At 31.0% G+C, this 25,601-nt stretch overlaps 1 protein-coding gene across 4 annotated transcripts; it reads right to left on the bottom strand.

Moving 5' to 3' along the window:
• Positions 1–182: 182 nt before the first annotated feature.
• LOC148611031 (uncharacterized) lies at positions 183–25,269 on the bottom strand. 4 transcript variants are annotated; one of them, XM_088591083.1, is made up of 8 exons: positions 24,142–25,269; positions 16,610–16,627; positions 12,510–12,624; positions 10,906–11,046; positions 10,362–10,388; positions 7,417–8,364; positions 4,850–4,929; positions 183–319 (listed from the first exon to the last, which is right to left on the bottom strand). In XM_088591083.1, the coding sequence occupies exons 1-7, from the start codon at positions 25,035–25,037 to the stop codon at positions 4,861–4,863; spliced, it is 2,214 nt and encodes a 737-aa protein (XP_088447209.1). In that variant the 5' UTR covers positions 25,038–25,269; the 3' UTR covers positions 183–319; positions 4,850–4,860. The 4 variants fall into 4 exon arrangements, with proteins under 4 accessions (XP_088447209.1, XP_088447207.1, XP_088447210.1 ...); XM_088591081.1 differs by lacking the exons at positions 183–319; positions 4,850–4,929; positions 10,362–10,388 and having other exon boundaries at positions 4,973–8,364; positions 24,142–24,984; positions 25,164–25,266; XM_088591084.1 differs by lacking the exons at positions 183–319; positions 4,850–4,929; positions 10,362–10,388; positions 10,906–11,046 and having other exon boundaries at positions 4,973–8,364; positions 24,142–24,984; positions 25,164–25,266.
• Between the last annotated feature and the right edge of the window lie 332 nt (positions 25,270–25,601).

Raw genomic sequence — 25,601 nt, 5'->3', positions numbered from 1 at the left:
GGGGACTTTCTGTCAGCCATTCAAAATTACTGTTTCTCTTCATTCTAGCCTGCTGTAAAAGATGCTTAATTCTCCTCTGCTCAAAAAGTTCTGATGTTGTTTGACCTTGAGCAGCAAGAGAGGTCAAATTATCAGATATTAATAGTTGTTTAGATCCAGTTAGTCTCTGATGTTTATCTTCTGGTGGGATGTCTTTGATGAATGTTAACTTGACATGTTTGTGTGGTTTAGATTTTTCTTTCTTCTTCATTGATCGTAACAACTCCATTTTCTCCACCCATGTCAACCCATCTAGGTTAGGATGTTCTTCTGCTGGATTCTGTCAAAGAAAGAAATGAAAACAATTCAGTGTCTGTACAGATAACCCTCCCATGCCTATTGATTGCCTTCCATAAAACCTGCCATTCAAACAAGGGTAGAAACAGAAGTCCTTACAAATACTTTCTGACAAAACAACACTGTTTAAAGTTGATAAAATTTGAATATAAAACAAACTTCATACTTATTTCTTGGAACTAAAATATGAAAAATATCTTCAAAGTATTTTTACAATCTATGAATAATGTGCATTCCAGAATTTTACATCATTCGCCCAGGATTTTTCATCCTAATAGTGGTAAAACATCATTCGCCCAGGATTTTCCATCTTGGTAGTGGCAGAACATCATTCGCCCAGGATTTTCCATCCTGGTAGTGGTAGAATTCTTCCATTCAACATTGTTCCTATCACACATCCTTTCACTCAAACTATAGCATTTAACTAATGCTTTGCCAGTTAAATGCTAGTATCAAGTTAGATCGTTCTATTTGAGGAGTTAAGTTAGAAAATGTGTAAGTAAATTTATCGACTAACGTTCGAATATTCGTAAATATGATTAAAACTGCCAATACAATACAAAATACAAAAGTGTATCAATACAGGATTTAGCTATCAAATATGGCTTTTACCCGTCTAATACATCATACTGGCCTAGGACAATACGACATACTGGCCTAGGACAATACAACATACTGGCCTAGGACAATACAACATACTGGCCTAGGACAATACAACATACTGGCCTAGGACAATACAACATACTGGCCTAGGACAATACATCATACTGGCCTAGGACAATACAACATATTGGACTATTTAGTCAATGAAGTTATAATTGCATAAGGTTTTCCATTTTGGCCGAGTTATTGATCCTTGGCTGGCAATGTTGGACCAGCTACACCTCGGACCAACAACTGAGCCAATATGAAAAACCTTATGCCTTATGCAATAATACTATAATATTGTTGTGTTACTTGATGTTAAATGTGTTTAACTTTAATATAAAACATGTCATCTTTTCTCAATTGTTGTAACTTGTAAAGTAAAGTCAACTTTCAAGATAAATGTCACACCAACAGAACCATTTTAACTTTCATTATTTCATCATTAACTAAATAATGATATAATGCTACTGGAATAGAAGTCTGAACACAGCCTGAATCATTGTGGGAAAGTAATGGTTGATGAAGGAAGCCATCAACTGTAGGTGTTCCATACTGAGCATCAATGAAACACAGACCAAACTGTTTACTTGTCTTAATAAATCATAATTTACAAAACATTTAGTAAACTCTTTTCATGCTTAATCAAATTACTTAGTTTCTACAAGTATATCTAACTAATCACAATACTATTAAAATCAATTAAGTTTCTTTATACTTAATTATGTTCAATAAATAGGAAGTCAACATACACAGAGAACAAAATCATATATAATAAAAACATGGAGAGAATATCAATGTAAGGCTAGATAAATGCTAGGTCCTTGGTTCAGTCTAATATTATGCAGCTACCAATTATTTCAAGGAAACAATAGTGCGATTACCAAGGTATTAAAATTGATAGATGGTAGAATGCTATGAGCACAGACCAACCCATTAAGCTCTACTACATTTTTCACCATAGAAATTGAGTGAAAATGGAAAATAGATAATCATGAAAGAGTAGAATAAGCCCTGGTCTATACAAGGTAGATCATACTGTGTACTTACATGTATCACTTTAAAGATCCATCATTCATATCATTTCACACTTGAAAGAAAAATTTCGATAAATGGACACATCTTTCCAACTTACAGAAAGGGACTGCATAAACACCTTCAAGTAAATAGACTTCCCAAACAGTATTAAGCTTGTGCTGTCAGTGTGTACAAAAAAAATAGATATGATCTACCTTCAAAGGTTCAATTAACTATCAAACTAAAGTCATAAGAAATAAATATATTTTTTTAGCATATGAAATAAGCATAAAATTCTTCGAACAGGGATATGCATAAGCATTCAATTCAACAAAGGAAATCTAGGAATTTCAAAAAAATGTATTTTCTTCTAAGACAGTTAAGGAAGCAATAAAAATTGAAATAAAAGCATGAGTATTGTACTGTTAGTATGGAAACAGTGTGAAAATTCTAGTTAAGATTTTAATCCTTTAAAGAGAGACAATTATCACAGAATGTGACACTGGAAGTGCTCTGCTGTCTTTTCCCACTTTCCTTGTCAGTAAAATGTACACACTGGTTACAGAAGTGGTTACTTGTGAACACAACAATATTGAAAGGTGAATATTTTTTACATCAAACTAGGAGTTTGGGAAAATGAATTTACAGGAAAATAATTTTGACATAAAACAAAGGTACTGCACAAGTAGTGGTCAGGGATGTATATTTTGTACCAAATAGCTCATTTTTCAATTAAAGAAAAATTTTTGAAATTTGAAACAGAGGTCGTGTATTAAAATTTGAACCACCAGAGGCATTAAAAAAAATCAAGGACATTCAAAAGTTAAGTGAACAGATTTCTAAATCAGCATGATACAGACCTTGCACTATTTAGATGTACTTGAAATATGAGAATTTCCAAATGGGGGGGGGGGGGGCACTCCTTAAAATACTGTTTTATTTCCAATATCCTTATTTTCTGAACTCCATTTGTAAAAAGATTCTTTAACTCCTAGTTATTATCCCTTATTTAGCCCCTGTATGTATAAAATACATGCACTACCTGATTAGTAAGAAACATGCAGTCAAAGACAGAAATACCAAATATAGTTCACTACAAGAAAAGTCTGTATAAAAAACAACAAACCTACCAGTACAAATTATTCTGAAACACAAAAATACATGACAGATTTCACTTTAATTGTTTAATATACATGTATCATAAGAAGTGTCCATGTATAATTACACAATTGGAACAAGTAATTTTTATTTAAACAAGAGGCTCCCAAGAGTCTGAATCGTTCACCTGGTCGAATTTTGCCTTTCAAAGGCAATAAATTTAACAAGAAGTTGTCCAACAATTTTGACTCAAGAAGTATTTGGTAGGACTTATCATAAGGATCATTTCAACAATTAAAAGTTTCTTTTAATCTATCATAGTTTTCAAGATATTGATTGAAATTTGTAAAAAAAAGTCATTTTCCCCTTTCAAGGGCAATAACTCTTACAAGGAGTCATCAGACAACTTTCATCCCTGAAGATTTATGTAGTCCTAATAAGGATCATTTCAGCTATTGAAAGAATTTGGCTAAACCTAACAGTTTTGGAGATATATGCAAAAAACTACTGTCTGACCCTTATGTTCTATTTTTAGCAATGGTGGCCATGTTTTTTGATGGATCAAAAATCCCCACAGCAGTTCTATGCAAGATACACCAAGAAACATTCATACCAAGTTTGATTCCAATAGATCAAATAATGTCAGAGAAGATTTTAGAAAGAAATAACATTAAAAATTGCAAAAATTGTTGAAAAAGGGCAAGAAGTCAATTATGGCTTAATGGAATAAAACCAAAATTTGAACAGAGATAGATCGCATCATGATGAAAACTTTAACTTGACAGGAATTTAACTTAACCTAATGGTTTTGGAGATATATGTGAAAAACTACTGTCTGACCCTTCTGTTCTATTTTTAGTAACGGTGGCCATGTTTTTTGTTGGATCAAAAATCCCTACGACAGTTCTACGCAGGATACCCCATGGAATATTCATACAAAGTTTGGTGACAATTGATCAAGTAGTGTCAGAGGAGAAGATATTTGAAAGAAATAGCAAAAAAAAACAGCAAAAATCGTTGAAAAAGGGCAATAACTCAATTATGTAGAGATAAAGCTCATCATGCTGAAAACTTTAACCTAGTCAGAAATTTAGCTTAACCTATAGGTTTTGGAAATATATGTGAAAAACTACAGTCTGACCTCTATGTTCTATTTTTAGTAATGGCGGCCATGTTTTTTGACGAATCAAAAATCCCCACATCAGTTCTATGCAGGATACCCCCAAGAAACATTCATACCAAGTTTGGTTCAAATTAGTATAGTTATTTCAGAGTTCTGTATAATTGTTAATGACGATGACAGGCGCCAAGTGATGGCCATGTGAGCTAAAAATAATAAATTGTATACAGGTATATATAATTGTAAATATATGTATATGAGTGATGTGTTCAAAAGCTAAAACAGTGTAATTGCAAAATTTACAAACATTAAATGTTTGTTTGTTTGTTTGTTGGGGTTTAACGTCCCAAACATTAAATGAAAAACCATGAAATCAATAGAAATTTAATGCACAAGATATAGGTGATAGATTATCTTTTGATATTTTGTAAGCATAGACAAATTATATGAAGAATTTTAAAAAAATCATCTTAATTTATTTGTATTGTTGACAAATAGGAACTGAAAAAGTGATGATAAAAGCTTTGACAATATTTCTTGGCAACCAGTCTCAAGGTGGTCATTTGAACTGTGCTTGAATCAATCAGTAATTTACAATAAGAAATGAGTTATCTCCCCTGGAACATAAAATACCTTTTTTGTGGTCACTTTTTTAGTGGCTCATATCTAGCAGCCAAACTAACATATGCCCTTCCCGCAGTATCAAACCACATCTGAAATCAAATACACTAATGCTACAACAAAGATCAAGATCTGGTTTAAATAATACATAGGCAGTGATCATCAAATATATCTACTTTGTACAAGCTGCATGGTAGCGATTTGCATAGAAAATTAAAAAAAAAATTAAATCTGCAAAATAATTTTGGTGAAAAAGCTATCTCCAGCAAATCTACGAAAATTGTAACAAGAACAAACAAAACTGAAAAACAGAACAGAAAAATATGGTGGCTATGTACAAAATGCCATTCTGTATTTCTACAAATCGGTATGACCTATGACATATAGTTCAAATACAAACAAAGTGTACGGTGTAATGCAGTGAACTTGGTTTTGTGACAAACAGGATGATTATGAAATCTTAGCATGCACAGATAAAAAAAAAATGTAATATTTCATGGAGAACAAGTTTCTACTCGAAACTATGTCAGTTTAGACAGGTATTCAGTTAACTTTTGCACTGATATCTTTAGACAGGTTTTCTGAGTATTCATGGTTTGGATTGTACAGTTTTCATAGGAATAATCAAATCGCCATCAACAATCCTAAATAGTTCTAAGTAAATAGACTTAAAATTTTAATCTTGATTTGTCACAGGTTACCAGCCATTTAATTATGATCTTAATTCAAAAAAAAAAATAATCTACATGTATATTGAGTGCAGTAATTATCCAGTTAAATAATGCCGGCATGTGTTTAAACCATTGTAGAAACTGAAAAAAGATCAAATACTCTCAACATATTGGGGATAAAGAGGAAATATTAACCATATAACATGCACAATGACATCTCCCTATAGTTAAAAACGTATATTTATATTCCTTATATTGTTATGGTGTGAAATAAAATGAATTGATTTTTAGGTTTGCTCATACATGTATCTATTTAAAACTACTGATCAAATATCTTACAAGTTCCAGAATTGAATACAAAAGATTATCTGACAAAACATTTTTTTGTCCCTGAATTCTAATTCATAGTAAGCATGTCTGAGTAATTAAAACACTCTAGGTTTCTCCTCATTTATTTTCTCACCAGAACTATAGTGTGCTGTGAAATAGATTTAAGAAGGGAATATACCAGCTTATTTTTTATACAAATGTGAAATGAACAGCTTCTCAAATGCACATCTTATCTCTATTAAAATTAAAAAAAAATAAAAAATGATAAAATGCAGAAAACATTTTTTTTCTATTTATTTTTTTTTTTTTACTTTTTTTTAAAACCTGAATTAAAAATCAATTGAACCCATTTTAAGCCTAATTACACACAGTTATTCAAATTGATGACACATTACACCATACTTTATTAAAGGTGTCATACAGGCAGTTGAAAATATAAAGATGTGAAGGTTATAGGAGACAATATAAGCACATTGGAACTACTGATATATATATTGAGATACACTGCACTATATTTATGGTTGCCATAGTTACATGTAAATGAAAAAATGTCTTTGATGATAGTATTTATTGCAATTATTGAAATACAAAGGTATTTAATGGAACAGCTGTATAGTGAATAGATAGCTGACATTTTCTTTCATTCCCAAACTCAGTGCAATAGTAATATATATGGACTCAAATTTTAATAGAAAAAGGAACAGTTAGGGTGAAATGCAAAACTTTTTTTTTGAAATTTTTAAAACCATTATAAAAATAGTAAATATTTACATAGATCAGCAAAATGTTTTCAATAAGTGTAAACATGTAAACCCATCTTAAATAAGCTCAGTAAGACCACGACATCAAAAGCGTTAAAGCAACTCTTGATTGGGGGTTGAATGTGCACTGTGACAATAATTGTGAAAAATGACCCTTTGAGCTTTTTAGTTAAAAGTCACAACCCCTAAAATCAATTCAAGCCTTCCTTTAGTGGTAGCACCTTGTGATACAATATCAAAAAAATGTATTCAATTAAAGTCAAGTTATTGTCTGGACATAAAATAATGCTTATTTTTGGTTCCTAATTCATAAAGTACTCAAGTCACAACCCCCAAAATCAATCCAATCCTTTTCCTTTTGTGGTATGGTGAAACATTTACATATAGACCTATTGACTTAAGTTATTCACTGGACACTAAATGTCTAATGATAACATCATTATACATGTACTAAATTATTCAAATTTCTATGCCACATTTGTTTTCTTTCTTATAAAAATCCATAAATTTAACTTCTGAAGATCATTAAAAAGTTGGAAGATAAACAATTGTAGTTTCAGTGGTAAATGGGATGAATTATGATTAAGGTTTTAAATCCTTGGGTGCACAGTTAATGGTAATATCAAAGGGAATACAGGTGAAGTGCATATTTGATAAACAAAACACACAATTAGAAGGATGACCATAAAAAATTAAAAGCTGAACAGTGTGAAAAGAGTTTTAATTAGGACACAATACATGTTATTTGTGTGGTAAAATGTTGGTTTCTGGGGTGAACACCGTGCCAGGACAAGTGAAGGAACTTCAACGGTAGTACCCCATCGGCCACTGCTATCTCGTGTCTGACTGGTGGAGGGGACGGATGCTCACTAAGTATAAAAGCAGCCACTTTCTGCAGACTTTCCCTATCCAATTCATAGGTTTTTGAGTTCTTGGTTGATTGGCCAAATTCAGAAGTATTGACACTAGATTTATTACCATCAGTACTCCAGAGTGTATATTGCATGACCTTCATATTGTCAGGAATAGTAAACTCTGATGGATAGGGTTTTACTGAACAGGCTTTCTTGTCTGTGTGAGGAAGCATTGGCTTTGGTAATGATGCCCTATTTATTTCAGTTTGAGAGCTTTGTATTTTCCTACTTCTAATATATCCAGCATACTTATGGCGTAAAGTTTTCATTGTACTTCTTTTGGAATTAATAAACATCTTTTGATCTGAGCTACTGGCCCTATGCGTTTCTGTTCTATCAAGTTTGGCTTGATTTGTTAAGTTTATATCAGTTACCAGCATGCCAGATTTAGACTCTGGGTAAATGACAGGGAAGTGATCAAGTCTTGTTTCTGACTGAGATCGAACCATTGGCTGACTAGCCTTAGATTTTACTGGTATATCTGGTGTTTTCAGACTAGGAGAAGCTGTTAGAAAAGTAAATTCTTTCTTTATTCTTTCTTTTGGTGTGAAAGAATTAGATGGATGCCAAACTGGAGATGTCCTGTTACTGACTCTCATTGCATTTTTCATCTCTATATTGTTATTAGGAAAGAGTTGAAGAGCACAAGGTTGTTCTAGGCCATCATTTTCTTTAATTGTGATGTCAGCACCAAGACACATAGTAGAAAATTTTGAGAGGCTAATTATATCACTGTCTTGATCAGAAGTCACAGCTATCACTTCTTGGACCTCCTTGTCTTCGCCATCGGTAGGCAGAGGTTCTGGTGAGTTCGCCAAGCTGCCGTCTCTGCTTTCTGGCTTCTCTGGAAGCTGTTTATAGACCATCATAATATCAATTAGATCATATTTTCACAGTTTGAGCCATCTAAGTGGTTTTACTAAGAATGACCATAAATTTAATTTAAACATATTTTAATGTTAAAACATTCTCTTTGGAATCAGTCCTGAGTCTAATGTAACTTAAGCAAGGATTCTTCAATATTTTTAATTATTTTAATAAAAATTATATTCATTCATGCAACCAACAATACAAGCAAATTTTAAAAACTCTGTGTTGTTCATTTTGATACCATTTTTGAGGTCTTCATCCAGTATCATAATTTTTTAAACATTAATCTTAGATAAACAGTTTATTACAACCAAAGTAGAATATACTGTCATAATAAAACCATGCATTTATTGAATGTTATTCTACAATAAAATATTTCTATACCAAATCAACTCATAAAATAAAACAACTAAATTTAAGTCATCATAAGAAGCAATATACCAAAAAAGAATCTTTTTTTATTGCAAATGTATGTAAATAATTCAAAAGTTATCTAATTCCTGTATTTTGCTAAACAAATATTGTATTTATCCATTTAATCACTACAGAACATAACACAATATTTAGCTATTGGGGGCAATCTGTAGATGCACTGAATAATTTATAACTCTAAATCAATTTGTATTTGAATTTACATAGGAATCTATGAAAATCAAAACTTTCAGTTCTAGTCCATGTTTAGCTTTAAAATTAGTCTATCAGTAAATACCACCAGGTATATATTACCTCCATGTGAGCTAAACAATTTTCTGGTCCATAATTTATACAAAAGAGCAAAAGTTCTAGGTAAACTTAGCCATGTTTTAAATCTGATTGCATGCAGACAATTGATTGAAATCACAAATGTTTTAAATAAACCAAAATACTTGTAGATATCCTGGTACTTTCGAATTCTTGGATTTATGGAAATATTTTATTTTAATTTCTAGTTGTAACAACTATTAAAGCTTAAAACCAATATATCTCTGATGTAGGTTGTGATGTGGTATACTATGTCCTAGATTTAGTGCAATGATTTTACAAGAATGATTATTTTACCAAATACATATCTCTATACATTATTTCTACCAATTTAATGAGTAATGCAAAGCTAATTCAGTTGTAAAAAAAGACCTTTCCAAAAAAATAACTTTATTAAAAATAAAATTACTTTCATACACAAACAATTATTTAATGACAGACCATGTTCATATATTGATTAGGGTTAAATTAATGTTAGAAAAAAATACTTTGTCATCTAATGGTTACTTTGTATAAAGTTTCACATCCAGTTTCTAGTGCAAATGGTTTGGGAACAAATGGTTATTAAAAACTCTGCAAAAACATTAACAATTTAGTGTTAAAAGTTCATGGCTATAAAGGTGTGATTTTTACAAGAAATGAACAATAGATTTTGAACCCTGTTACACTCAAATATAAAGAACTGTTCTTTAGAACAATTCATTCACTAAATTACAACTAAAAATATGCATACATGTGAATTGTCGTGACAAAACAAATTAAGGATCTGATATAATATGGGCTCAAAAAAAGAAAAAAAAAAAATATTCTGCAAGATGGTGGAAAGTTGGCTATTAGAAGACTGCCATGACAGTCTTTTGATTATAGCAAACTCCTAGAACTCAGATCTCAAGTCAGCACAAAAGACTCATTGTACTGTGAATAATCCCAATCTTACAGAGCATTTCAGGTAGTACTTGTCTCATACTGATTCTATCCAAAATTTCCCTTTTCGTTAAAATACATGTATGTTAATTTCACATGAAATAACAATAAAGACAAATGATGACATGCACATCTTATAGAACCCCTCCCCCCCCCCTCATTCAAAAAATAAAATTGTACTATCTTGTGAAAAAATCAGTCACAAACACTTAATTAAGAGATTATGTCATTTCAAATTTCATTAAGCTTAAAGTGTTCATTATTATACTGTGATTATTGTTCAAACAAGATTGTGTTGTCATGGAAACAGTACCTGCGACACAGTCTGCAAAGGTCTGTCCTGAAATAATGTACATTTTTAAGGAATATCACAGCTAAACATGAACTGTATTTATATAGAAGTAATAAGTTTAGTCTCCTTCTTATTATATTGGGCTGATCAGTTAATCATTCAAATGTAACTTACATCTCCTGTCAATATAATAGTGAGTAAATTCAATAGCATCCTTAAAATAAGTATATGAATTGGCTCATTTCTGCATGTTTATTAAAAAATGAAACTTTATTCATAATAGATTCAAAAGGAATTGTTCTATTATATATGTTTTGTTATGGATCAGTATACAAAAAACTTGTACAAAACAGTTTATGATCCACAGTTGGATAAAAACAAGACTTAGTAAGATACACATAATACACACTGTAATACTACACATGCATAAGTTGACCACATGTCTAATACATCAATTATTGTCTCTAATGGTGAGAGGACTATAGAAGCTCCATCACAACCAAGGTGCACTATGGGAAGGCTAGTACTACTTAGTGAGATAAAAAAAAATATTGGCAAAACATACTTCACTCTTGGAGCGTGTGAAATCCATTGAAGCATACATCAGACTGGATTCTGGGCGTTTGATTGCCACACCCTTTATTGAGTCCATCAGTATGTGGCCCAGTGCCCGCACCTGTACCGTGCTGTAAGGCCGAGTTTTACGCTGACAAATGAATAGTGAGCATGCTCATCAATGTGTTACGTGTGATCGTGTGATGTGCTTGTGTAGTCATTTAACGATCCCTATTAAACTTAATATAATAATTCATAAAAAAATATGTTCCTATGTCACCACTATCCTAGCCTTTATGTCTTGGTCAAACCTGAACAATTTCTTAAATGAATGTATTGTATTTCCTGAAGGGAACAAACGCACTGAAACATATTAACCAAAAATCTTTATTGATTGAACCAAATACATTTGACGATTTTAACTATTGGAAAAAAAGTCAAAGAAATATCAAAAACCCTTAAAGATTTCACACCAGGAGATCTACCTATGTATATGTATATAAATGTTTATGGTTTATATTTGTAAACAAATTCTTTTATCTCTTGAACCAATACATCACAGACCTATTTAAAAAGACAGTTTTAACTTTTTAAAATGTTTGGGTATCTCGGAAAACAAAACACTGATATAAAATTGTTTTAGGTATTATTTCAAATGTTTAACAACTTCAGAGAATAATTTACCAAATTGATTTAAAGAACATGTATGACATACAAATTTTGTTTACAGAAAAAGATGTACCTAAAAAAATCATTAAGTATTTAAAAGTTAGCAAGAATAAAGTTATTGGTGTCAAATAAATCACAGGAGCAGGCCCCCTCTGGCCTGACAATTGACACCCTACCCCAATTTTGGAAATTCCTAAATCCACCACCACCTTAACCACGGTAAATGTGTCACAACTTAATCAGTCTGTAAACCTTCCCCATCACATTTCCATATGAACTGACTACCTATTATATATCAATAACACCCTGTTAACCACTGCTCCCTCCTATAGAGCCTCTAACAAGGTGATTCCTCAGTAAAGTTCCAAAATCTACAGCTATCAAACTAAACATTACCTTATATGAATGAATTGAAAAATGTTTGTAGAGCTGTAGTATATTTCTGTTCATATGAAACAACACATATTATGACATTTTATGATATTTTCATTAACTAGAAAATCTTAAAAATAGCATTTAGAAAAAGCTATAAGCTTCATAGATTCTGTGAAAAAGCTGTAACTTAAAGTACTATTGAAAAAAGCACTATCTAAAAATTGTAGTTATATATGTACACATATGTAGTTGTATTCAGAATTATTATCTTCTATTTCAATTTTAAGTATGACAATAATAGACCCGAATTAATGATAGGGGATAACCTGTTATTTGCTTTATATGTAAATGAACCAGAATTTGTATAAAATTGTATTAGAACAACATTACCGGTATTTCTAAATGATTTAAAAAAATTATTACTGAAAATATCTCTTATTTCCATTGACCTACCCTAGCTACACCAAGCCTACTGAGCCATATTATAATATCACACACAAGCACATAACATTATTGTACATACACTTTGCTTATTTGAGTATTAGCAATGTCCATGAGTACAATACTGACCTGTTTTTCTGCCGCTACACATGTCAAGGCATCTAATGCTCGTAGATTTTGTTGTGTTGTAGCGATACTAGCACCATCACTATTGGTAGGTTTACCCTGAGAATTTAACTGTTGTCTAAAAAAAAAAAAAGAAAATTGGTACGAAGGATATTTGTAATACATAACAAAAAATGACTTTATGAGGTTTGGAGATAGGAAGAGTGAAGAACTCTAAAAAAAGTACTCCATGAAAATTCCAACTTTAAACATGTAAATTAGGTACCTGGGTATTACAAATTATGAACTTTTTCAGCATTAAATTAAGTCCTTTAAATAAAGACCATTTCTCTTTTAAAATATTCATGAACAATGAACATTTTTACAACGTGTAAGTTTGACCTTCTAAAAAGGTTTGCGTTGTTAAAATTTCCAGAAGACACAAAAAAAAAAAAAAAAAAAAAAAGAGAGAGAGAGAGAAAAGGACAAAACAAATTTGTAATCATTATAAAGTGAATACCAATGAAATAAGTCAATGTTTAGCCTCTACAACCAAGAACCAAAATAAATAATAATTAACAAGATTTTATGGCCTTTGTCATTTGGGATGCTTTAACAGAAGGCACAAGGTACATGGTTACAATATAAATAATTATATAATAATATATTAATTTAGAACAGTACTTTAGAAGCAAATATACAAAATTGATTTGATTGTGAAGTATTTTAACATCTTTAATGAATTTTCTATACAATTCATCTAAAAGGCATTTAACGGAAGGTTCTTCAGTAGTCTTCCTATAGTACAGGCCATATTTTTAAACTATTAACCCAACCTCCTATTATAAACAAGTTCAATAATTTCAATAATCAGTTGTATAAAGTTCTATAGATGGCACTTTTCTAACTACAACCATAACATTACAGTGCTTCAATTTCAGATATTTAAATGATTGCTTTGTTGGGAAAATTTTATTACGTCAACAGGTCTATGAATATCCTAAAATGGCAATGCATTTTTCTACCATTAAATGGTACTGCAAACAGTTAATATTGAAAAGCACTTCAAAACTTTATTGATCCAGAATATCCTCGCCATGTTTCCCTAACAATACTACTGCTTGACCAACAATTTCAAATCTCTCTTCATAAAAATCATGCAAATGATGGTACATGTAGTAATACAGCATTATGTTAACATAGTACTATTGAGCCTGTCATGCATTCTTGTGAGGAGTTCAATATCAGCATGCTTATGAGAGCTTGGCTTTAAGTTTAAAGTTAAAGAGTAATCAAGGAAACCAAAATTCTAGTGGATATCAAAAGAATGTAATCCAGGGACAAAGACCAGACATGGAAAACAGACAAACACAATGAAGAACATATAATAAATAAAATAATATGTTCAAAGAAACACAAGTAAATGAGCAAATGACTCTAACAATATCTTCTTCTCTAATTCACACTGCTGAAGTTATAATTGTACAGATGTACATTCTTGTACTACCAAATACAATATCCACAATGTCTTTGGTGATGTTTTAGAAAGTTGTACTTGGTGTTGAAAGGGGAGTAGTTCATAAAATAGTACAGTAGTATATGTTTATGTCATATATTTATATTTCCTCTCATCAAAACAGTATTATAATTACTTATACCAGTAAGTTAAAATTTATGACCACCTAAAATGAAGGCAGAGCACTCCAAAGGGAGATAATTGAACATACAGGTTTTACATTTAATACCATTAGAAGCAATGAGGCATTCTTTATTTGTGAGCTTGCTAACAGTATCCCTAGTTTGTGTCTGTTACAATTTGTCTGTTTCCAAATACACCACAATTTCTTGGCAATAAGTAACCATTTTACAGTGAGGATACTTTAATGCACAATGTAAATATACATTCAGGGTTTCTCCAACTGCCAATAGTCATGATAACCAATTCAAAGAAACCAGTCACATCTTTTTAATACATTGTATTCATAAATGCTTGGCCAGTGAGCTGGTCCTGCCAACCACCAGAATGAGTTGGGCATGAATCATTATCACCAGACAGCATGCCTACTGTTTCAACTGGAGAGTATCTAATCATTATTGTATAAAACATTACCTGTAACTACATGGCACTCTCATGCAATGGTAATTTGATATTTCAGTAACCATTAATTGAAAATAAGATCATATCAAAAACAATATTTTATTCATGAAATACTTTCTCATTCCTTATATTGATTACTTAGGAAGAAGGCCTATATTAAAGAACTGTCAGAAAAAAATTGAATTAATCAGGTTAATTGCCATTCAAATTGATTTCTAAAATTACTTTATTTCAGTTAAATTAATTTCTTTCCACTTTTAAATGAGGATTTTTGAGAAAATCATTTAAATGTAAGAAATGAATGGAGATGATTAACTTGGATTTTTTCCAATTATATGCTGTATAGACTTTCAAAATATCAAACAAAGCAGAGTGAGGACCTTAGGTATCAAGTCTCATTAGTTGACAAAATTTGGTATAATTACCGGTATATACTTGTAATAGAAATAAATGTTTTTTTATCTACATAAAGTCCTATATAATACTAGAACATCCAGAGTATAATTTACACATAATGTATTTATTGTTGGCAAACAACAGCTGTACTAGCTTTTGTTTTGTGACAGTCTTTTTATTACAGGACATTCGGAAAAAAGTATCTTACCAAATTTAAAAATACATGTAGTCGAAAAATACATGTTAACATCAAGTACTATCAAAAGATATGTTTTTCATGCTGTAAAGTAGAAACGTATTAACAAAATCTGACAAGTATCTATTACTACAATTCTATGGTCAGAATATAACAGTACACACAATTAAGTATGAAAGTTGGCAGCTATTCCATAATAATACTTTATTGAATTAAAATTCTTATAAAAAATGGAATTCTCAAAACTAATTACATTGAAATATTTTGGGAGTTGATAAACATTGGGAATTCACTGGATGATAACAAATGACATAACTTGTACTTGGAAATGTATATGGGTGTAAACCATAGCTAGAAGGAAGATGCCAATGAGGGAATCACTGGAATAAGATCTGGAAAGCATGTCCCAACATAAAGTCACTTCATCATAAGATGATGATGTAGTGCTGTTACTACAGATGATATATCCACCAAGAAAAATATATGTCATTCTTGCCACATAATTTATAATTACTAAAAACACATGTTTACAACATGTGTGTACAACTGTATACTTGTTTATGTAAAATTATAAAATTGCAAAGTAAAATGAAAGCTTATTTCAATTTTGTCTTCTTGTCCCAGAATTATATACAAACATGTACCATAGTCTATACCTATTGATTTATCATAACTGTAAACCTGATTATAAATGTACCAAGCATAACAGTTCACTAGTACACCAAAGACGAGATTTAGTAGCAGTCTGTGTAAGAATCATGCAAATTATGAAATATGTAATACATCCCAAAAAAGCTATACATTTTTATTTTTGGTACGTTGTTTTATGGGTAGATATGATGAAATGCAAAATCATTCATTCCAATCGGTCTGTTCTTAGAAGAACATCGTAAAATCAATAGTTTCTATTGTATTTCACTATCGTTTACAGAGTTATCTCCCTTTAACTGAATACTATAGTGCACTTTTTATAAGTTACATCTCCTAAAAAAAGCCACATGTTAATTTTTGTATACTATAACAATTTAAACAAAATATCACAAAATAAAAATATGTAGGCTTTCCAACCATGTATCTCAGTTTGCAAGATTCTTAGCTGAAGAGCTACTTACAAAAATAAATCTTCTATTAAAAAATAACTGCTTGTGCAACTATATGTATAATGTACATCTAACTGGCAGTGAGACAGACAATAACATGGATCTACCAACAGACAAAGACAAGTATGAACAATCAACATACACAATGTACTACAGTTATACTAATGTAAAGAGGGGGATTTACTGTATTTAGGAAAGTGTCCAGAAAGTCCTTTAACATAATGAGAGGATGAATAAATGAAGCTACATGTATAAGAAATGGCTACATAAGAGTTAAAAGATCCTTTTTCCAAGTACATACAATTTAGTGTGTTACATGTATTTACAAACTTACCTAGGCAAACGCCATGAGCTGCATTAATCATAAAATAATAAATGTAATCAACAGTATCTTTAAAGCATTCAATTACTATACTTTGAGGTATAAATAAATGAACCAATTAGATGATAGATACATGTACATTACACTTCTGTAAATTTCACTTACACTTGTATCAATTACATACATGTATGAACAAACATGTATTTACACATGATTGTCACCTTAAAACAGATCCCTTCTGTTGAGTGAAAGCATGAGACTCAAGTAGTCAATGACATTACCAAAAAAAAAAAAAATCATCAACATCATCCTTGGGTCCCCATAATATTTTCTGATCAAATAACTGAAGAAGTATTCACTTTAGTAGTTGTTTGGATAATCATAAGTCTCCTGGCATAGTGTACACTAGTGTAGGTAATCATAAGTCTCCTGGCATAGTGTACACTAGTGTAGGTAATCATAATACTTGCTGAGCTGACAGGGAGCTAAATAATCATTGACCGAAGTCTTCATAGCAGCTAATCGTCAAATATTCTTTGCCACTGATTTTGGCTTGCTTTCAACATCCAAAATTGCATGAATGCAATATGCTCTAAAATCGGGTGACTTCCGCTAGAATCATGGTTCCCTTGATATAATTACTCTTTCGTAACCGTGATTACCCTAATGTTTCTCAATCAAAACAATTATCAAAACATCAGGGCCCAGATTTCTTCATGTGTTGCTTGTATGAGAACAGGAAGTTTAAATTTAAGATTAAATGACAGGTTAGCATTGAACTTAATGTGATATTACTCAGTCTCTGATTCAGCCACAGGTTACTATATAGGTCATAAACATCATCAGATATACTGTGGCCCTGATAATGTTATTGACCTATATAGCCAATTGTAATGAGCCCCTGGGTCTAAATAGGAAACTGGGTAATATTACATTAAGTTCAATCTTGGTCACAATATATCTGACTGCATGGTCATTTCATCTTTTAATATAAACTTTCTTTTCTTATACAAGCAAAAAACACACATAGACATGTGTATGATGTTTAAAGAGGTACATTTTGATCTAATATGAAGCTAGAAATGATGGTAAACACAGCACGGATTAGCAGCATAATGTGGTGTATTGATATATAATTATGCAAATCATATGCAAATGTAAAGTACTGAAATTACGAGTGCAAGAAGTCGCTAACAATACAATTATTTGGATTAAGTGTACACTTGTAACCTATTACCTAAGTCTTGGCATCTCCATCAAACAATAGATTACATGAAAAATTAACATTCAACAAAACCAGTGAATTTCATTATATGGCACCTTGTTAACAGGTAATGCATTTACAGTACAAGTAGCTAAGTACAATACTTGTTGATGGGTAGAGCATGTACAGTACAAGTAGCAAAGTACAATACTTGTTGATGGGTAGAGCATATACAGTGCACGTAGCAAAGTACAATACTTGTTGATGGGTAGAGCATCTACAGTGCAAGTAGCAAAGTACAATACTTGTTGACAGGTAGAGCATGTACAGTACAAGTACCAAAGTACAATACTTGTTGACAGGTAGAGCATATACAGTGCACGTAGCAAAGTACAATACTTGTTGATGGGTAGAGCATCTACAGTGCAAGTAGCAAAGTACAATACTTGTTGACAGGTAGAGCATGTACAGTACAAGTACCAAAGTACAATACTTGTTGACAGGTAGAGCATGTACAGTGTACGTAGCAAAGTACAATACTTGTTGATGGGTAGAGCATGTACAGTACAAGTAGCAAAGTACAATACTTCTTGACAGGAAGCGCATGTACAGTGCAAGTAGCAAAGTAAAATACTTCTTGACAGGTAAAGCATGTACAGTGCAAGTAGCAAAGTACAATACTTGTTGACAGGTAGAGCATGTACAGTGCAAGTAGCAAAGTACAATACTTCTTGACAGGTAGAGCATGTACAGTGCAAGTAGCAAAGTACAATACTTGTTGACAGGTAGAGCATGTACAGTGCAAGTAGCGAAGTACAATGTAGTCATTACAGTCGACAACACAAAATCAGTCCATGATATATTTAAAATTGCATGTATAACTTCACTTTTAATTAAAACACCTAGTATTGTCAGTTAAAAACAATATATCATGTACAATAAACATGTACATGTATAAAGTCATAATCAACATCACATAAAATATAATTTGGTTTCCATCGAAACAAATAGGTTATTTGGTGCTCTTTTCCTTTGATTTTTTTAAGTTTATTTCAAACATACTTCATATAACTAATAAGTGCAAAGTTTCAAACCAATTAAAGTTACATTGTAGTACATTGTACTTTAACTTTTAAGCAGGCCCAATGGATTTAGAATTTTGTGAATGCAAACTGACTATCAAAATTTTCAATGAATCTATTCTATATAAATTTTATAGTTTCCCCAACCATCAAAAGCATAATTGGTACCAAATAAATAATACTCTGACAGTGTAGACAGTAATCATGGCTCAAGTCAGACTATAATACCTGTATAAATCTATTCCTTTTATCCCTTATCCCAAACTTACACCTGTTTATACCTGAAGTTGAGAAATGACATTTCAATGTTTATGGTGTACCTGATTCAATGCCAGCCACAAATCTTACCCATTCATGACCACTTATTTTGAAAGTTGGATTGCCAACATTGTGGGGTACATCAAAGTTTTGAATTGATCTGTCAAGCAAAATGATACAGATATTTACATTTAATGTAAACTGAAAGGGGGTTTTCTTTCCTAGAGCCTATTCAATATGTATTGAACTTGTACGTAAATAAACATATCAATACCAACAACAGAATTATAAAGAAGATTAATTCTTCTTATTCCCTGCTTTGTAGTTTAAACCAAGTTTAAAGTTTGGATTATTGTTCAAAACATTATTACTATTATTCTAAGCCATAAATTGTACAATGTATACATGTGTGTAGAACTTTAACATCATTACATGAACACATACATTGCTCCCAGTTTTTAGTGGAGTCTGAGTTGCTCATTTACTTTTGTTACTTTGTATGTATGATTTTAGTTACTTTGTGTTCTTTGTTGTGAATGTCTGTTTTCCATGTCTGGTCTTTGTCCCTGGATTACATTCTTTTGATTACTGCTATAACCTTGGTTCCCTTGATTACTCTTTCAAAAAAATATGCCAATGAAAAAAAATATAAAAGACCTTGAAGATTGTACTAGCCCTCCCCTTTAAAATTTGAAAGAAAAAAATTGTTTGTATGCATGATTATACAGTACTTAAACCAATGGATGCAACTGAAATTGATATCTGACATTGATCAACAATCAGTTATGGATCATTTCAAATTCTGTCAAACTGATCCATCTAACCAGTGAACAGTTCAGTTTTAAACCATGTGACAGTTGATTAGTTTGTACATGTACATGTATATTTCACAGCAAAATTTGTTACATTTTTTTCCATTTCACACAAAACTACTGAATAATATACATGTAACGTTAGCAATGAAATTCATTTTCTTATATATTTGTATCTTTTAAAAACTGCAAAATGCAATAACTTTAAAATAATAATTTTCATTTAAAAGTTTACGGTTGAAATATTTGATTTGTTCTAATTATAATTCCACATCACAAATCCTTTAACAACCAGTCAATAATAGCCATTTAGGCCATCAAATAATTCTGCAGATTCATTCATGGAGTGAAACCCTAAAAACTTCAGGCCTTAAAATCCATGATCTGTCCATGTCAATGTAAATGTTACAGCAGGACAAATTAAAAAAAAAAAAAAAAAAACATACCATGAATTTCTATCACATTTTTTAGTATCATCTAAAATTTTAAAACATAAATATATGCATTACTTGGTGGTTGATCTTTGGGAATCATGCAGTTGTTTATATTGATGTTTATGTTTATCATAATGCACAAACTACATGTAGGATATGATTTACAATGTACACATATATCAATGAACATTTGACTTGACAATTCACATGATTCAGTACCCATCAAATACTTATTCATTGTTATTTTTTAATGTGTTTTCTATAGATTAGGTCAATGTTTGTCTTTTATGAATATTTTTACTTCATTTATTTTAAGGCCTTCTACAGCTTGCTTTATTGTATGGGCTTTCCCGTCATAGAAGATAGTGTAGTGACCTGCTAATGTTTAATTGTTTGTTGCTTGGAATTGTTGGATGACTGTCTTATTTGCGATCATACTACACCTTCTATTTTTATATCAAAGTCATTACTAATATACAACATACAGGGGCGGATTTTATGAAGAGGAGGCGTAATTATGAGAATCAGTATAAAAGGAAACCAGATAATGAAATGTTTAATGAATGTATACGATAAATTACCATATTCAATACAATATTTAGCAGATTACTATAGTTTTTTTGGGGTTTTGTTTTTTCTTTGAAAAGGGGGTTATGCCCATTACACTCATCTGGACCTGCCCCTGAAATGTATTTGCATGCAAATGACATGTACAATTCATTGCAATAAGCATTTCAATCATATACATGTACCAGTATACATTTTGTTCATATACATGTATTTTAAGATGTTTGCATTGTCCTAAATCAAACATCAAGAGTCTGAATTAATAATTAATAATGGATTGAAATATAAACCAAATGATACAAATACATGTGTACATGTACAATGTACATGTCAATCCATTTCAGCATGTATGTTACACTATAAAAAACATGCACATATACATGTCAGTCTACTTTCAACATGTGTGTTACACTATACTAAATGGATGGTTATCTAGAAAACAATCAAATTAGACAGAATGAAGTTTATCAATCAAAGACCTCAGGTATCAACACTTGATCAAAATTCCAATTCTGATTGAGGGTAAACATTTAAACCCTACAAGAACTGAATGTATGTACATTTTGTGGTATCTAAAGAGATCAAAGTCACAGAGTTTTAATATTATACCTGGAGTCCTGGATTTAATTTGGATTAAACAGCACAATGTGATCAAGCTCTAATCCTTTAATTCCCTACATTGTGATTGTGAGTTTTTACAAATACACAATGAACCTCCACTATGTCAAAGATAAATTACAGGTACCTACACTTTGTAACTGGAATGTATCAATCAAATTATGTACATACAATGTAAAACTGTATATAATATTGATTAAGATAAATGCTTTAAAACTCTGGATTTTAGTAAAAAAAATAGAAAAAAAAATACATGTATGTACTGAGGTTTATGAAAAAAATTCAGTTCAATATACAACAATAACAGCAGTATGAAATTGGAAAAAAAAACAAGATACATTGTAGCAGCTGTACATGATTTTAGAAGATACATGTATCTGTACAATGGGACAAGTAGGAAGAGCATACATGCATTTGTAGATCCATTGCATTTGTCAATCTACAAAATGTACTTGTATAATATGTACATTGTACATGTAAATCTACATGTACATGTAATTATTTAATAATCATAATTTTTTTTAAAATCTAATTTTGAACTTTTGACATGTTCTAACTTAAGTATGTATTATGTATGATGATTTTTAAGTGCACTTGTAAATCTCACTAAGCTGGATAATTCTTCCATGTGACATACCAGGCATCATACTTTTAATCTACTTGTTTGCAAAACCAACCCTTATGTGTTAAACATTTAAATTGGATGAGAAGGTAGATTTACCTACTCATTAAATATAGATCAAACTAATCAAGTGAAAATAATTTATCACATACAAGTATCCTGCTAATACTAAACAATCATGATGCTTTATTTTGCACATAATACCCAGATTTAAAAATTTTAAGAGGAACTGAAATTTTTATTGATAGCTTAAAAATTAGGTGGTCTAGTGCAATTACACTATAGAAACCTAGAAATATTGAAGTAGTTGTGTTATCTAAACTTGCAAAGCATTAGTAGAAAACATTGTTGTCATTAAAAACAGGGCTTAAGGATTCTCATAATTACATGTATTTCTTGCAAGTAAAAGGTGGTCAAGGGAAATTACATGTACATTTATGCATGTATTTGTGATAGGTAAAGATGTGATATGAGGAAACCATCCAAGTTAAGTAGTTATGTAATTTTTTGTTTGTATACAAGGTCAAGGTTGATGAAGAATCAGTTGTAAAAGTTTGTAAGTTTAGTTGGTTAATTAGGTAATTTTCTCATAAAAGCAGAAATTGTTTGACAGACATACATGTATGACAAATGATCAAAGTTACATGTAAAAAGCAGGGCAAAAAACATATAAGAAATGGCCCCTAATTAATGTTGCTACAACTTGCATTTTAGGAAATTTAATATTTTCCACATATTAAATTGCATATACATGTACATTGTACTTATTTCTTATTTTCATTGTAAATCTCTTTTCAGACAGGCAAAAAAATTAATATGTATATTTCCTGCTCCTCACTTATTTTTTGTGCCTACCCTAATGATCATTGTATGGCCAGTTTGACTCAAGCACTCTTCATGTATAGAATGTTTCCCCATTAACTCACTGTCAAATGTTTTTGAAAAATAGAACAATTTCCCTACCTACATATCATTTTTTTTTCTTGCTGGTAGCAGGAAACAAGACTATTATTTTTGTTTCACCTTACATGTACTAACAGTATTTCACAGGTAAAATCTACATTGACCTGCATCTACATTACATTTCGTGCATGTATTTAACCAATACATATCTAAGAATGAATAACCTTCACCACTGTACATTGTACTTATATGTACATACATGTATCAGGAAATATATGACACAGAGATATTGTAAAAATTGATTCTATTTGCTTAAAATGTACCCAACAAAATTTAAAATTGTTTCTGCATACACAGCTTTTTTGCTACATGTATTTTTTAATAAAACAAATGTACAAACCATTTATATGTACAATGTACATTTGTACATTAATTACATGTATATCAACAGATGCATACACAACATTAATAGGCTTATACATGTATTTATACTGCCAATTACATGTATGCAAAGAAATTTCCAAGAGAAATCCAACAAAGCAAAGCAAAAAAAGAAAATTGAATATTTTGGCCTTTTGTGTTTTTAGTATAATGCACTGTTCATACCTGTATTATTATTTTGCTTTTAACACAAATGAACACAAATGAATTTGATCATTTTGTATTTAAAATGCACTAAAAAAATTATAAGATTAAACATAAAGATGCATCTCCATGTAGATCAAGCTGGGAAATTACCCCTCATGTTAACAAAACTAAATAATAAAAAGTTTTCAATTTACAAATGTACATGAATATAAAACTCCTGTTAACCAACCAATTACATACAGGCACATGTACAATGTACATTGCAGATTTGTACATGTACATGTATATACTGAATCAGGGACCTTAAATCGCTGATACATAAACATGTATGCAGAATACTAGGAAGTACATCTAAGCAAATTGCCAAGGTACACTTTCACATAAATAAACTGTGATCTTTTCAAAAAAAGTTATTTCATTTGATTAAATAAATTTGTAATTGCTTTCTGTACTTACACAGTGACTGTCTGTACATTCTTATTATTGCCTGTTGGTAAGCAAGGAACTGTGACTTTTGTTGGAGGTTTCCCTGCAGACTTTTTACCAGACATGGCACGAGGAGTTTTGGAGTCTTTTTCAACATCACTGGAATGGTCAGACTCAGATTTCCATGCATGATTGTTAATTACATGTTCCCTAGTCAATTTATATTTATAAGCCTGACTAGCTGCATCGCTATGGCTATGATGTTTATGTTTGCTACATGTATGAGAACTTGAATGAGGTCCTGTGTGTGATTGAACAGAATTACATCGACATGCACCATTTCCAAGTGAGGTATTTTCACGTCTTGTATAATTAAAGGCAGCAGTAATGAGTGTCTGTGAGTTATATGGCTGATTACACTGAGAACAGATAGTTTGGCCTGAATATATAGTTCCAGTTGTTTGTGTAGATGATAAACTATTATTATTTTGAAGTCCCACTTTCTTAAGTTCTGTTGGTTCTTTTGTCAGATTTGTTGGAGAATTAATTCCACTCAGTTGTGAGTTTTTTTCTCTATATTGTTCAATATAGGATTTAGAAATTGGGTAGTGTTTGAACACAAAACTACCTTGAATTAGATTTTTCAATCTATTTTGTTCTCTCCACGAATGAGTAATTGTTTGCTGTGTTGGCTTCTCCTTTTCAGGTTTGCGTAGGACTGTTTTTGAACTACAAAACCATCCTGCAACATCCTCATTTCGAGAAACTTTGATAGTTTTTGGTACCTTCACATCAGTGCGTCCTTTAGATTCAACCATGTAATCAGTCAGCCAAAGTTGATCATCAATTTCCAATAGTTTATTCTGAATTTGTCTGTCAAGGAAGAAGTTAACATCGTGATTATTGTCAACTGATATCGAATTCATACTCCCAATAAAAATGATCTTGATTTTAACTAAAAATAGATTTTAACCGTCATAACATTTTGAATTATTTAAAGTATTAGACGGAATAAAATGCACATTTAACTCCAAATTAAACAACAGTGCAACCTTTTTCTTTCAGTGCCTAGTGTAAATTGACATCTAGACACCTCACCATGTGCGCCGTCCTCCATTTTCAAACAACCTTGTTGGTAAGACCAACCCACTTGGCTGTTCTATTAATTGACAAATTTAAATCTCTTGAAACCTCGTGTAAAATTTTTGAAAAATACACTAAATGAAAATTAATTAGTATGAAAAAAGTTTCCACATACTTTCATTTCAAAAGATATTTAGATACAACTTAAAACCTGAATCAAAAACTTTACACGGGGAGTGAATAGAAGAGCAACGTAATTAGGAATTTATTTTGATTTGCAACATCTAATTTTACTGAAAAAAGACGGGAAGAGATTAATATCAACATGTTATTAAATTGTTGTTATTTTTGTTTGCTAATAATATTATGTTCATATTTATTATGAAAATAATTTTTCTATAATTTGA

The sequence above is a fragment of the Perna viridis genome, chromosome 7, assembly GCF_037379345.1.
Source record: "Perna viridis isolate PV_CMFRI_1.1 ecotype Kerala chromosome 7, ASM3737934v1, whole genome shotgun sequence".
NCBI lineage: Eukaryota > Metazoa > Mollusca > Bivalvia > Mytilida > Mytilidae > Perna > Perna viridis.
This window is presented reverse-complemented; position numbering and strand designations above follow the sequence as displayed.